The sequence below is a fragment of the Heloderma suspectum genome, chromosome 2, assembly GCF_057233095.1.
Source record: "Heloderma suspectum isolate Gila_16-S chromosome 2, 16-S_ref, whole genome shotgun sequence".
NCBI lineage: Eukaryota > Metazoa > Chordata > Lepidosauria > Squamata > Helodermatidae > Heloderma > Heloderma suspectum.
Genome location: NC_139459.1, coordinates 46,843,648 through 46,859,909, shown reverse-complemented (window position 1 = coordinate 46,859,909; position 16,262 = coordinate 46,843,648). Strand labels below are relative to the sequence as shown.

Below are 16,262 nucleotides of genomic sequence, written 5' to 3'. Positions count from 1 at the left end.
ATCATGACAAAATCTTATGGAAAAATTGATCTAATTCAAAATATAACAAATGCAATACTGTGACGGTAGCATTTTAAAACAGGTTTAAAACAGTGACAACACAAAAAGTTGCACTGAACATCTATTATGCAAAGTTTTAAATGCTTGAGTACATTTGCTAAATGAGATGTGGTAAGACTGATGTCATTAGTATACACTGGGAAAGGGGTTATTTCTAATGTTCCAGAGGTTACGCTGCATTAAGACCTTACTCCCAAACTATCATTTTAAATTGGGCTAAAGAACAGTAATTGAGTGGTACATTGAATTTTCAAATATAGAAGTTCAAGTTGCCTGCAGAACTGAAAAATACTTCTAAATAAATTACCTCAAGAAATGTAATGCATTTGTGTTTTAGTGTTACAATTCTACCAGATATCATACATTTATTTATTTATTACATTTTTAACCCACCCACTAACCAATATTCTCTGGGTGGATTACAAACAGTTAGAAGTCTAAAACACTACAGAAACAGTTAAAAATATACAATACAATACAAATATTTAAAAGCATACAATACAGTACAATGCAATGCACATGACACAAGTCTCTAGTTGAGGGAAGGAGCCAGAGGTTTCATAGATATGCACTTCGCAGGCTCAGTTATGAGACTTTACAGAGACTATGAACAACATAAACCTGGATATATAAATTTACATAAATATATGTATATGAATCTCTCCTAACATAAGAAGTTCAAAAAGAACAGGAAGAACAGAAAGGGAGGTGGAGTTGTACTATATGTTAAAAATACGTATCTCTGCACAGAAGTACAGGAGGATGAGCTTGGTAGCCCTATCGAGAGCATCTGGGTAAAAATAAAAGGAGCAAAGAATAAAAGGAATATGGTGGTCAGAGTCTACTACCGGCCACCCAATCAAGGAGAAGACAAGGATGAAACTTTTGAAAAGCAAATTGCCAAGGTTCCAAGGAAGCATGATGTAGTAGTAACGGGGGGCTTCAATTTCCCCGATATCTGCTGGGAGACAAATTCTGTAAAAGATGGCCCCTCCAAGGAATCCCTGCCTTGTGTTGCTGATAACTTCCTCCTACAGAAAGTAGAGGAAGGATCGGCTATCCTTGACTTGATCCTAACCAACAGAGATGACTTAGTGGATAAAATAGCAGTTATGGGAACTCTGGGGGAAAGTGACCATGTTATACTTGAGTTCTTGGTTCTAAAGGAAGCAAAAGCCATGTGTAGCCAAACACATACCCTGGATTTTAGGAAAGCTGATTTTAATAAACTCAGAACAATGATAAGTAAGGTTCCATGGCAAGTGACTCTAATGAGAAAAGGAGTCCAGGATGGGTGGGAGTTTTTTTAAAAAGGAAATTCTCAAGGCACAATTACAAACAATTCCAACAAGAAGAAAAGGTGGAAGACAACAAAAGAAGCCAATGTGACTTCACAACAAGCTTAGAGATGACCTGAAAACAAAAAAGGACACATATAGGAAGTGGAAAGAAGGCCAAGCTATAAAGGAAGAGTACAGGCAGGTAGCACAGAATTGCAGGGATGGCGTCAGGAAGGCTAAAGCTGAGAATGAGCTGAAGTTAGTGAGGGATGTGAAAAGCAACAAAAAGGCTTTCTTCAGTAAAATGCATGGTAAAAGACAGGGGAAAGAAATGGTGGTTCAGCTATTAAATAAGGATGGCAAAATGACAGCAGATGACAAAGAAAAGGCAGGAGTGCTCAATTCCTACTTTGGCTCAGTCATCTCCTGAAAGAGGGTCTATGACCCCCTTGGCAAAGGCGAAGTACAGGCTGAAAGGGCAGGATTGCAGCTTCAGATCGACAGGCATATGGTCAAGGAACACCTAATTACTTTGAATGAGTTCAAATCTCCAGGGTCAGATGAACTGCCTTCTAGAGTAATAAAGGCACTGGCAGAAGAACTCTCAGAACTACCGTCTGAAACTTTCTTTGAGAAATCATGGAGGACGGGTGAAGTGCCAGATGACTGAAGGAGGGCTAATGTTGTCCTTATCTTCAAAAAGGGTAAAAAGGAGGAACCTGGGAACTACAGACCAGTCAGCCTGACATAAATCCCTGGGAAAATTCTGGAGCAGATTATAAAGCAATAAATCTGTAAGCACCTTGAAAACAAGGCAGTGATTACTTGAAGCCAACATGGAATTGTCAAGAACAAATAAAGCCAGACCAATCTGATCTCATTTTTTGATCAGATAACCTCCCTTGTGGACTGTGGAAATGCTGTGGACATGATATACCTCAACTTCAGCAAAGCTTTTGACAAAGTGCCCCATGATATCCTGATGAGCAAACTAGCTCAAAGTGGGCTAGATGAAACAATGATCAGGGGGATCCACAGTTGGCTACGGAATTGGACTCAAAGAGTGCTTATCAATGGGAACTTCTCAAACTGGGGAGAGGTAATGAGCAGGGTACTGCAGAGCTCAGTCCTGGGCCCAGTGCTCTTCCAACATTTGTATTAATGACTTGGAGGAGGAAGTGCAGGGAATGCTTATCAAATTTGCAGATGACAAAATTGGGTGGGATAGCTAATACCCTGGAGGACAGAAACAAAATTCAAAGTGATCTCGATAGACTGGAGCGCTGGGCAGAAAACAACAGAAAGACATTTAATAGGGATAAATGCCAAGTTCTGCACCTAGGAAAAAGGAACCAAATGCACAGTTACAAGGTGGGGGATACGTAGCTCAACAACACTACAAGCGAGTAGGATCTTCGAATTGTTGTCGATCACAAGCTGAATATGAGCCAACAATGTGATGTGGCTGCAAAAAAGGCAAATGCTCTTTTGGGCTGCATTCATAGAAGCATCGCTTCCAAATCCCAGGAAGTACTAGTTCCCCTCTACTCAGCACTGGTTAGGCCTCATCTGGAGTACTGTGTCCAGTTCTGGGCACACTTTAAGAAGGATGCAGACAAACTGGAGAGGGTTCAGAGGAGGGCAACAAAGATGATCAGGAGACTGGAAACAAAGCCCTATGAGGACAGACTGAAAGAACTGGGCATGTTTAGCCTTGAGAAGAGAAGACTGGGGGGAGATAGGATAGTATTCTTCAAGTACTTGAAAGGTTGTCACAGAGAGGAAGGCCAGGATTTCTTCTCGATCATCCCAGAATGCAGGACATGGAATAATGGGCTCAAGTTACAGGAGGCCAGATTCCAGCTGAACATCAGGAACAATGTCCTGACTGTTCGAGCAATACAACAATGGAACCAATTACCTAGGGAGGTGGTGAGCTCTCCCACACTGGAGGCATTCATGATGAAGCTGGACAGCCATCTGTCAGGGATGCTTTGACTTGGATTCCTGCATTGGCCCAGGGGGTTGGACTCAGTGGTCTTATAGGCCCCTTCCAACTTTACTATTTTAAGAACTTCAAGAACTGCTCTGCAACTGCTTTCCAACTGCCCACCCCCACATGCAGTAATCTTTCCTGGGGGAACTCACACTAATTACCCAGTGAAAACACCTGCTGGAGGATCCATCTGGCCAAAGCAGGATGCTTTCTCTCAGCCACTGGACACCTTCAGGCCCAAGAGAGATCAAGGCGGCCCTGCTGTGAGGAAGTGGGCTGCCACTGGTGGGCCACCCTGGCAGGGGAGTCCCTGAAGGGGGTGACACCAAAGGGGGTGCGCCCCTTTGGTTTGCCCCTTACAGATGTCACGGGGGCACCTCTCACTTTCTCTACACTTGGTTGTTTGTTGCCTGTGTTTGCTTGTTTACTTTAATACCTGTTGTGTGTGGGGGGGGGGAGGTTCCCTGGATGAGAGTAGGGGGTTTCCTGTTGATAGTAGCTATCTTCAACAATTGCCTTCTCTGGGTGAGAGACAGGGGTTAGGGGCTGTGTGGACTAGAACAGCATCTTCTGCCCAGGGTGGGAGCCTGTGGTGGCTAGAAGTGGATTTCTCTGGGTGAGAGACAGGGGGAGAAGTGTTTGTAACACTCCAGGTGAGAGATGGAGTGTGTATGATGTAGCAGAAGTAGCTGCAAATCGCTGGGAGATAATTTATTTTCTTTCCTGCTGGTGGGCTGACAAGCTTGACATCCTCTATGTGACCAGTGGCTGGTTATACCATGAATTATCATCTGTGCTTGTGTCGGGTTGGCTGTAGATAATTGATTGGATGAATGGAGTATGCAAGTTTTGTATTGAATTTGAATGTTTGAGTTGTGAGTGGGTGTTGAGAGTTTATGGGAAGTTCTGGTGTGGCAAGGATGTGTGGCTTAGAAAATGCAGGGATCCATGGAGATGGTGCCTCTATCCCAGTGATTTGGGGCAAAAGGAGATATGGCAGGAGGAGGGGGTTGGGGCATCAAAGCAGAATGGATCACTGATGTTTATACACTGTTCCCCTTCTACCTCTCTCCTCTAGCTCTCATGTACCTGGTAGCTCATCCACTGAGGCCGCCTATCTTGCAGTGCTGCATTCCAGCTGAGATATTTAAAATCCTTAAAGATTATGTTGTTGAAGTGCTGCATTCAATATGCCAACAAATTTGGAACACTCAACAGTGGCCACAAGACTGGAAAAGGTCAGTTTACATTCCAATTCCAAAGAAGGGCAATGCCAAAGAGTGTTCAAACTACCGTACAACTGCGCTCATTTCACATGCCAGCAAGGTGATGCTCAAAATCCTACAAGCTAGGCTTCAGCAGTATGTGAACCGAGAACTACCGGAAGTACAAGCTGGGTTTTGAAAAGGCAAGAGGAGCTAGAGATCAAATCGCCAACATTTGCTGGATCATGGAGAAAGCAAGAGAATTCCCGAAAAACATCTATTTCTGCTTCACTGACTATGCTAAAGCCTTTGATTGTGTGGATCACAACAAACTGTGGCAAATTCTTAAAGAGATGGGAGTACCAAACCACCTTACCTGTCTCCTGAGAAACCTGTACGAGGGTCAAGAAGCAACAGTAAGAACCAGACATGGAACAACCGATTGGTTCAAAATTGGGGAAGGAGTACGACAAGGCTGCATATTGTCGCCCTGCTTATTTAACTTATATGCAGAGTACATCATGAGAAACGCCGGGTTGAATGAATCACAGGTCAGAATTAAGATTGCTGGGAGAATTATCAATAACCTCAGATATGCAGACAATACCACCCTAATGGCAGAAAGCGAAGAGGTCTAAAGAGCCTCTTGTTGAGGGTGAAAGTGGAGAGTGCAAAAGCTGGTTTGAAACTCAACATTAAAAAAACGAAGATCATGGCATCTGGCCCCATCACTTCCTGGCATATAGAAGGGGAAGAAATGGAAGCAGTGACAGATTTTATTTTCTTGGGCGCCAAGATCACCGCAAACGGTGACTGTAGCCATGAAATCAAAAGACGCTTGCTCCTTGGGAGGAAAGCTATGGCAAACCTAGACAGCATAGTAAGAAGCAGATACATTATCTTGCCGACCAAGGTCCGTATAATCAAAGCTATGGTTTTCCCAGTAGCAACGTATGGCTGTGAGAGCTGGACTATAAGGAAGGCTGAGCGCCGAAGAACTGATGCTTTCAAACTGTGGTGCTGGAGAAGACTCTTACGAGTCCCCTGGACTGCAAGGAGGTCAAATCAGTCCATCCTAAAGGAAATCAACCCTGACTGCTCACTGGAAGGACAGATACTGAGGCTGAAGCTCCAATATTTTGGCCACCTAATGCGAAGAGAAAACTCTCTGGAAAAGACCCTGATGCTGGGAAAGACTGAAGGCAAAAGGAGAAGGGGACAGCAGAGGATGAGATGGCTAGATAACATCACCAATGCAATGAATATGAACTTGAGCACACTCCGGGAGAGAGCGGAGGACAGGAAGGCCTGGCGTGCTATGGTCCATGGGGTCACGAAGAGTCGGACACGACTTAACGACTGAACAACAACAGCCTGCAATTAGACAGCACTCCTAATGATTAGATCTCATCCATAACCTAATCATGGATGAGAAGGCCTATGTGACATGTATTACTGAGACTTGGGTGGGCGAGTTGGGTGGGGTTGACCTGACCCAGCTCTGTCTACCTGGGTACTTGGTGCAGCACCAACATAGGCTGGAGAGCCAGGTGAGGGGGAGTCACCACGGTTTGCAAAGTTTCCATCTTCCTCACCAAGAAACCACTCCATCTTGGAGCATGCCTTGAGGAGTTGCACCTGATACTGGGCCACAGACACAGATCAGGGATGCTGCTGGTGTACTGCCCACCCTGCTGCCCAGCATCCTCCCTGACCAAGCTGGAGGAGTTGGTTTCAAGTATGGTGTTGGAAGAAACCAGGATGATGGTTCTACGTGACTTCAACTTCCATGCCGAGGCTGTCTTTGGCATTCTAGCTCGGAACTTCCAGCTCAAGACTTCATGGCCTCCATGACAACCATGGGGCTGCCTCAATTTGTCATCAGCCCAACACACAAAGTAGGGCATACACTTGATTTGGGTTTTGCTCCAAGCTCTCAGATGAGTAATCTGAACATGGGGAGGGGGGGGGTTTCCAAGTAATCCCATTGTCATGGTCAGACCATTTCCTGGTGAGATCTGAACTTAGGGCATTCCTTCACTCCTGTGGGGATAGGGGACCCATTCAGATGGTCTGCCCCAGGAGACTGATGGAATCTGATAGATTTCTGAATGCTCTTGGGGCTTTCCCAGTGGAGAAAACTGGTGATCCAGACGAGGCTGTAGTCTCGCTGTGGAACAGTGAGATGTGGAGGGCCAGCAACTTGATTGCACCTGCGTGCCCTCGCCAGTGCTGTGGAGCCCGCTCTGCTCCCTGGTATACTAGAAAGCTAAACAGGCTGGACATCAGCTAGAGTGCAAATGGTGCAAGACTCAAAGTGAAGATGACTGAGCACAGAACAATAATTGTGCCTATTGGGTGGTGGTGCGGGCAGCAAAGAAGGGTTACTTTTCTGCCTCCATTGTGTCCTCAAGTAGCTGTCCAGTGGAGCTCTTTCAGGTGGTCCGGGGGCTGTTAACACTCTTTTTGCATCACACTTTGAAGACAAAATTCCTCATCTCTGCAGTGAACTTGACACAGTTAGCACAGTTCCAGTTGAGGTGTCTGATGCCACCATCTGCCCGATTTTGTGGGATCAGTTTCAGTTGCTGCAGCCTGATGAGGTGGACAAGGTGCTTGCAGCAATGTGACCAACCATGTGCCCTCTTGATCCTTGCCCCTCCTGGCTAATAAAAGTTAGCCGAGGGGGTATGACTGGGTGGGTCCATGGTGTGATGAATGCTTCTCTACGGGAAGGGGTGGTTCCTACTGTCCTTAAAGAGGCAGTAGTGTGACAACTCCTGAAGAAGCGCACTCTGGACCCAATGGGTTTAGACAACTACTGCCCAGTTGCAAATACCCCTTTCTTAGGGAAGGTTGTGGTGAAACAACTGCAGGGACCCTTGGAGGTTACTGATTATGTAGACCCATTCCAATCTGTGTTTTGACCTGGGGCTGAATCAGCCTTGGTCACCCTGATGGATGACCTTTATTGAGAAAGGGACAGGGGGAGGGCAACCCTGCTAATTCTGCTCAATCTCTCATCGGCTTTTGATACCATCAACCATGATATTCTCCTGGATTGACTCCATGGGATGGGCATTGGGGGCACTGTATTACAGTGGTTCCGGTCTTACCTGCAGGGTTAATTTCAGAAAGTAACATCAGGTGACCATTCATCAGCCCCTTGGTAATTGAACTATGGGGTTCTGCTGGGTACTATTCTTTCCCCAATGTTATTTAAGTTCTATATGAAGCCACTGGGAGTGGTCATTGGGGTATTTGAAGCCAAGTGCCATCAGTATGCTGATGTCACACAGCTCTATCTCCTTGTGACACCTGAATCAAGACAGGCTGTGCAAGTCCTGGACCAGTGCCTGAATTCAGTAATGGGCTGAATGAGGGTCAATAAACTGAAGGTGAATCCTGGCAAGACGAAAGCCCTGTGGGTGAGTGGTTCCCAGGTCTGGGAGATAGGTTTATTGCCTGTTCTGGATGGGGTTCCACTGCCTCTGAAAGATCAGGTTTGTACTCTGGGGGTACTCCTATATCCATCACTGTTGCTGGAGGCCCAAGTGGTCACAGCGGTCAGATTATCTTTTACCAGCTTCAGCTGGTTTGCCAGCTATGGCTAATCCTGGCCACAGTGGTCCAGGCGCTAGTATCCTCAAGGCTGGATTACTGCAATGCGCTCTATGTAGGGATGCCCTTAAGGCTGCTCTGGAAGCTGGAGTTAGTGCAGAATGCAAGAGCTCAGCTGTTGTCGGGAGCTGCCCCTTTTCCGCATGCAACTCCTTTAATGAGGGAACTGCTCCGGCTGCCTATTCACTACCAGGCCAGGTTAAAGGTTTTGGTACTAGTGTATGAAGCCCTAAACAACTTGGGACCAGGATACTCGAGTGAGCGTCTTCTCCCTTACTAACCTACCCAGTCACTGAGGTCACCGGAGGGCATGCTCCTGGTGGTTCCACGTGGACCTATGGCCCCACTGGAGTCCACCCAGAGAAGAGGCTTCAGTGTGGTTGCTCCAGTCCTATAGAACTCCCTTCCTCTGGAGATCAGGCAGGTGCCAACACTGGGTTGCTCTCTGCACCTCCTGAAAACAGCTCTTTTCCAGGAAGCCTTCCTTAGTTTACCAGCCTTGGTTTTATTGGTACTCTGTTTTTTAAAGAATAATCTTAATATGTTTCTTCATTTTTATCTTTTGTTCACTTTATCTCTTGTTGTTCACTGCTCTGGAATCTGTTCAGATGTGGAGTGGTATACAAATGTTGTAAATAAATAAACATAGTCAGAAAATGCTGCCTTGTGACAGATCTTCCTTTTCATTCAGCCTAGGCTAGTTACTATGTCAAGTTTAAAGGCTGGCTCCAGACTAAGACTCCAATCCTATCCATACATACCTGGATGTAAGACCCACTGAACTTAATAGGGCTTACTTCTGAGTATACACGTACAGGATTGCACTGGAGTTAGTCCAACTTAGGTTTCACTGATTTCAAGGCACCTAAGTTTAAGTCTCTTAGTTTAGATCCAGTCCCAAGAGTCTTGTGCAACAAAGTCTATTATTTCCACCAACTAATCTCAGGGAAACTGTGGAACTCCTGAAAAGGTGGCTGGAGGCAGTTTTGGAATGGATGAGGGTGAACAACCTAAAACTTAATCCAGACAAGATGAAAGTACTTTGGGTGGGAAATTCTGCTCATCTCAATAAAAAGGTTCAATTGGCATCAGACCTGGTTGCACTCCCCTTTAAGCACCACATTCATAGCTTGGGAGTCCTTCTGGATTCATCATTGACTGCAAAAGCACAGGTGGCAACTGTAGCCAGGAGTGTCTTTTACCAACTTCAGCTGATACATCAGCTGCAATCCTACCTAGGGAAAGTGGACCTGGACTCATCCACTCTGGACTACCGTAAAGTGCTCTACGTGGGGCTGCCTTTGAACATGACTCAGAAACTTCAGCTAGTACAGAATGTGGCTGCTCAAGTTCTCATTGGGGCTAGATGGTCAGCTCACATTACACCAATCCTGTACCAGCTGCACTGGTTGAGAGGGCATTTCTGAGTCCAACTGACTTTTAAAGCTCTAAAACAGGTGTACAACCTTTTTATGTCCAAGGCCTGCATCCAGTATCTGCGTAGGGAACATGGGCCTCACATGCATGCATGCACGCATGCACGCACACATATATACACACACACGCTGCCACTGGTGGGGCATGTAGTTTCCCCACCACCCCTAGAAGGGTGGGTAACTTTTTTTTACTCATAAGAAAGCACAACTGAATCACTGAGCAGCACTTACAAAGAGTATCCCAAACAAGCCATGTCTACTTAGAAGTAAGCACGAGCAGCATGTCTATTCCCAAGTAAGCAGGGCAAGCCTCTGCATACCTACTCAGGACAATCTTCTGCAGGACAAGCCTCAGAAATAAGGAACACTGAATCACTCAACAGCTTCTTCCCCAGGCCTTGCTTCCTCTCCCCAGGAGGGAAAAGTCTGGTCGCAGATAAGAGCTTTTCCTTACTGGGAGAAAGGGCAGGGTCTGGGGAAGAAGCTGGTAGGTGGATCAGCTGGGCTGCAGGAACAAATGTCTGGAGTGCTTCTGGCTTTGCAGTCTGCATGGGGAGTGGCCGAGGGTTGCATGAGGTTGTGCACCCCTGCCCTAAATGGTTGGGGTCCAGGTTATTTGAAGGACTTCATATAGCCATATGTACCTGCCCGTGATTTAAGATAATCTTCGGAGGGTCTCCTTCCAGGCCTAACACCAAGATCAGTAAGGTCGGTGAGCATTAGAGGCAGGGACTTCTCAGCAATGGGCCCTACACTATGGAATTTCGGAGAGAAAGAAACAGCTCACCCCATCTGTGGCTACTTTGAAGAGTAGCCACAAAACTCATCTGTTCTCCCTAGCCTTCATCAAAAATGTTTAAGTTATTCACTGCTGACAGGTATCTTTCAATAGAAGTTTATTGGAAGTGGTTTTATTTAAAATGGTTTATATTTAATATGGTTTTATTAATATGCTTGTAAGCCACCTTGGGAAGTCTATAGTCTTGAAAGGCAGTTAAGAAATCAATAAATAATACTTTTAAAATCTGCCAAATCCACTGCCATGTAAAACATTTTAATAAAATATATCTACAGAACTGATGAACACGGTATTATAATTGTTATTATTAAATTTCGTAGACACCTTCTTGAAAAAAAGACTCAAGGTGACATAAAATTTACAAATTAAAACATCCAAAAATTTTAAACAGTTTGAAACAGCTATTTTTCCTTTAAATAACATCAGTATTACATCATATGGATCCAGACTTGGCAATGCGATCCTCTCACTTTTAAGTGTTGAATGGACTTTTCCACTTTTTAAGTGCTGAATGGACTTTAAGTGTTGAATGAGCTTTTCAACACTTCCCCAAGTCTCCAGATACTCCAGAAAGGGGAGATATTAACTTCCCGCTTTTGGTGGCTCCTTTTCAGAACAGTTACTGCAGTTATCTGACAGTTTAAAAAACAAAGAAACTGAGAAGGTGGTTGCATGGGATGGAGTAAAAGGCACTCCATTTGGAGGTCGGATGTAAGTACTGCTGGTGCCCCATTTGCTCTGTCCAGTTCTGACACCCTCTAAAGTCTCCTCCTCCTCCTCCTCCTCCAATTCTCGGGAATATTTGTGCAATATAAATGGCGGGGAAATTTGCATGCCTGTAGTAATAGAGCACATATTTCTCTTCCATTTACTCCCTAGCCTTTAAAGTTGCACACATTTTGCCTATATGCAACCTTGTTTTCTCAGTTTTCTTAAATGTTACCTACTCCACCTCCCTGCTCCCTTTCACAGCTGAAACATACAAGAAAATTGACCAGACAACACTACACATATCGGAGAACTGTTAAGTGTGCACTTGGGAAAGACCAACAAAAATAATAATTTTAAAAAATAATGACCCGAATTGCACATTTCTGAGGCAATGGAAGAAAAAAGTCGGGGAACAAGTGATGCTTGTTCCAAAGTGCCATTTCAGCATCAGGAGAACGGCAGTCACTGGCAAGTTCGCCAAGAGCGAGCAGCATGGGCAGCCCACGATAAAATCGGTCTACCAGGGTCGGACGGCATGACAATCCACCATGGGTATGAACAACCCCACAACAAGTCATGGGTTCTCTGCGTGGCTTGTTCGCGAAAAATAAGCCACCCTGCAGAAAATGCTCCAGGTTCAGATGACATGACAACTAACCATAGTGGGTTCTCATGTCATGCGAACCAAGTCTTGGTGTTCCATGAACAGAAGGATTACTTCTGTTCACAAAAGATGTTTGTTCCAGTGGAAAGATCTCAGTGGTGGAAGTGGGGAGGGGGAATTATTATTATTATTATTATTATTATTATTAAATTTATTAATCGCCCATCTGGCTGGTCACCCAGCCACTCTGGGCGATGTACAACATACAATAAAGCAGTTTAAAACAATAGAATTCTACAATAAAAACATTTTCTAAAATACCCTCACCCACCCCAAATGCCTGCCTGAACAACCACATTTTTAATGCATGATGGAAGCTCATTAAAGACTTTTAATTTTTTAGAAGGAAGGAGACTTTTATTGAACCTCCCTAACCCTGCAGCTGCTTGCACCCTCTGAAAATATGGTCCGGAGGGTCTCTAGAGCAGATTTTCGGAGGACACAAACCATTGCAGAAGGAGGGAGTAATCAGCAAAAGATACACACCCCTTCCACTAGTGGGAGCATCTCTAGCCAAATCCTCTGTAGAAGCAAATTCTGGAGATAAGCCATTGTTTCCAAGCTCTTGAACATGTAAAAGCTTCTATATAATCTATGTACCTTTTTCATGGTATTTTAAATAATTTACAGACAGCTAACAAGGTATGACACTGTGTTAAGGCCTTCACTGCCTTTTCCAGTTTTGTATAAGTGGGGACCTTGAATTTACAAGAACACAGGAAATAATATATTCATTATATAACTCATTATATAACTCTACTTTGCATTATTCTCAAAGGCCAAACAGAATTGGAAATTGCACCGTCTGATATTTTATATTCTATGTAGCCTGAGCAAGTGGTTAAGTGCACTTTTCAAACCTTTGTGTCAGAAAGCAGTTTTTGCTACTATTTGAACCCATTAACTTGGGTTAATGCAAAACTTCAGTCTGCAAAAAACAACACAATGAAACCTTAGTTTTCCAAAACAGTCAAAGACAGACATCTAGAAGGATTTTATAGATCACTATAAGCAGCTGTTTGAAAGCTATTGTGTTTCAATATCTCACCTTATTTCATGATAAAGCCCTCTGAAGTACACTCAATTTTATTTAGATTTTTCATTGAAGGAAATGGGTATCTAAACAAGTAGCAAACAAGATCTAATGTTTGTCACACAAAACATCCAATAGTGATATTGGATGTAGTGATACATAAAACAATGAAATGAACTTGATACACTTGGGTATACATTGTTACTCTTCACAGCGGGATCCAGTTTGAGCATTTCAGAATCAAACCCTAAACATCTGAATCATACTACCAAGTCATCTTGTTTTGCTTTGATAAAAACCACAAGGTTTCCCATGCGACTTTAATGCAACTCTGTTGCAATATAACCTGGAATGTGATTATGACATAATCAAACAGACCTGAACTATGCTGATACTACTATGGGCAGAGTTAACTGTGGCTTAAGTTTACAATACAGTATACGTATTCATTTTAAAAGGTGTTTAACATAGTCAAAACTATTTGGTGAGACAAAACATTACCCCACTATCTATCCACAAAAGTAGTCAAGACACATTTTGTCCCCACACTGTACATCCTAATATTACTCTTTCAAGTCTAGATTTCTCCAAAATATTATTTGGGTAACTAAGAGTCAGAATCTTATAAATACTCACAGTAATACTGTCCAAGAGCTTGGCCATGCGTTTAATTATTTCACCATGGTGCGCTGGCTGTGTTTGCAGCAGTTTCTTAATGACTACTACACTTTCAGCAACTACTATTTCTGGTAAAGACAAAGAGAATTCACAATTTTAAAGGTTTATAGTGCCATAAAATTTGTCATGTACCACAGCCAATTTACGAGAAGTCAGATATTATCACAACCCAGAGAGTCTGGGTTTGGACACTATGCTAACAAGCTATGAAGGGGGGCGCGTGATCATAGGTTGTTAACTGAAAGTGGAAGTGAGGTGTACGCCAGAGGCAGCGTGCATGCTCCCGTTTGTGCCCAACAGCCCATGGTTTAAACAACCCATGGGTTGTTGTTATGTGCAAACCAGTTCAATATCTCTTTTAGCATCAGATGTAGATCAGTTTTCAAATTCTAAGACATGTCCCTTCGAGAAAATAAAGGGGCCATAAAGGGGAAAAAGGCTTGGTCCTGAAAATCTTTAAATTCCACCCGCATAGAAGCAATTTACTTCCTTTTTTGTGTATTATTACTCAGTTTTAATACTTTAATTTCTGCTATATGTTTGAAGGCCTGAAAATACAAAATCTTGAAACATACAATGCAAAAGCCATAATCAAAGCTTGGTGATCATCTGCAAAACATTTGAAAAATGAAGTCATATTGATTTATGTTAGCCATGTTCTGAAAACTGTTATCAATAATTTAGTATCTAATTACTTAGCATCCTTTACCCTAGTTCTAAAATTAAGCACACAGGTCATTAGAGTATACCAGTGCTCAGGAAGTGCAAATGAATATCCTAAATAGGTTGGTTGTTCAGAGGTTTACACTCATGTTATGCAACAAAGTACTTAGCTACCATAACAATGAACATTCAAAGTTTGATCAAGCTAATAAGCACCAAAGTTTGATTGTCTGCACATGAATATACATGGGCAATACCACACGCCTCCATATCTGAATATGACCACTATGCATTAGTCCACAAGTAGTGTAAATTTGGTGCTTTTATGAAAAAGTGCACAACTGGTCAGCTATGCCACTGCATTACATTTACAGTATTCCGTAAATAAATCACATTGTGATTCTTATGCAAGAATTAAGCTGAAAGGAAAATGGTAACCTGGTCAAAGTTTAACCAAACAGTGTACTTACTGTAATCCTTCTAATAAAAAAGCAAGATATTTTGCTTGATATTTGTTACTATTAATCAGGCTTCCATAAAGTACTCGCTAGGGTAATTATAGCAATAATTCTCCCTCCTCTGGTGAGTGAATGAGGTGATAATGAGGCTTCCAGTTTATACTACTGTTTGTGATAGATTAGCTCAAATTCGAAAAGTGTGGAGATAGAGGAAGCTGATCTAGGCTACAAAAATGCTCATTCAGTTATTTTACCTATGCTAATCAACTGAAGCAAGCAAAAAACTCCAATTAAAAACAAGGCTGGGGGAATGGAGGGCGGAGTTTGATCCTCTCTTTTGGTCTGTAACCCTTCCAGTCACTGAAATAACTGAAAGCATTTTTCTGAATTAATAGAATTCCTACTTCAGGCTAGCAGTTTAAGTGGTAACACTTCTTTGTAATATTGTTTGCATTTCTATAGCCCTGTTCAGGTGTTCACCCCAACGCTGAGGGATTAATGAGGGTCTTCTACTTGCATTTGCTTGAATGTGAGTGGAACACTGCAATCAAGGACCCTGATAAAGCAAGGCCCGAGACTGAACAGTGAACACAAGTAGAAATCCCTTTTGAACCTACAAGGTCTGAACAGAAGGGGGTGGGGCCAGCACTCCCAGAGACATAGGGGATGAGGTCAGCATGCATGGCCTTGGCCCTCTACCCACTTTAATCCCTCATGCATTCAGGAGAAAACCTGAAAAGGGCTTAATTAAAAGCTAAATGTTGCATTTCAGCTGGCTGAAGATCCTTTATTAAAACCCAATGCAGTTTACTAGTTGAACTATGCATTCACAAGTTAAGAACCACTGAGTTCAATGGAGCTTACTACCAGGTAAACTACGCACAGGATTGAGGTCATGCTTTTTATGGCACATAAAGTTTAGTCTTTAAGGAAGAATAATCTTTAAGGTCCTACAGAACTCCTCCTTGAAAAACTGGCCATTATTACTTCAGTTTTGTGTAAAATGTCTTAAGACAGATAGTTAGAATAGGCGTCTTACTAACCAAAATAAATGTTTTCTTGTTTGTGTTAAAAAGTGTAAATGTTGCTTAACATTTGACCATATATAAAACATATATATTTGTCTGAAGGGAAAAAAAGAATAGTCCTAAAAATCTGAAAGGGAAAAACCCTATCAAAAGCTATGAAATTAAGCACAGGTTAAAAAATAAAGCAGAAATGTCATGTGTTCATCAGCCTACATAACGCCTGGCAGTGCAATCCTACACAAGTTAAATGGGGCTTACTCCCACAGAAGTATGTATAAGGTTGCAGCCCGAGTTAAACTTCATCAATTCTATCACTCCGTGTTCAGATGCACATTGGGGGAGGATGCTTAGGCTAACCATGGTGCATGGTGGTTACCGCTAACCACTGAAAGTGCTACTGCCATACGCTCAAGTAACCATGTTCTTCAACATGATTAGACTAACCATTCTCTAGCCACCTTCCATCCCGCAGGAGCCCACAGTCCTCCGGATGGGCAGCCATGCATCCCGGCGGCCTTTGTGCTGTCAGCCATTTTGATGCTTGGTGCTGCTGGTCATTTTGGTGCTTGGCACTGCAGCAGCCTGCTTCCCTCTGTGCTATGGCACATGGCCCCCAGGCACTTCCCACAG

General features: G+C 43.3%; 1 protein-coding gene across 5 annotated transcripts in view; it reads right to left on the bottom strand.

Annotated features, from left to right (window-relative positions):
* Window positions 1-16,262, bottom strand: part of AP3B1 (adaptor related protein complex 3 subunit beta 1) — a 210,811-nt gene that overhangs the window by 120,406 nt on the left and 74,143 nt on the right. For all 5 annotated transcript variants that reach the window (XR_014787618.1, XM_084833384.1, XM_084833385.1 and 2 more), the window contains exon 14: window positions 13,442-13,551. Coding sequence is in view for 4 of the 5 variants with exons in the window: in XM_084833384.1 (XP_084689510.1) it covers window positions 13,442-13,551 (110 nt within the window). In the remaining variant the exon portion in view is untranslated. The remainder of the gene's footprint in view (window positions 1-13,441; window positions 13,552-16,262) is intronic.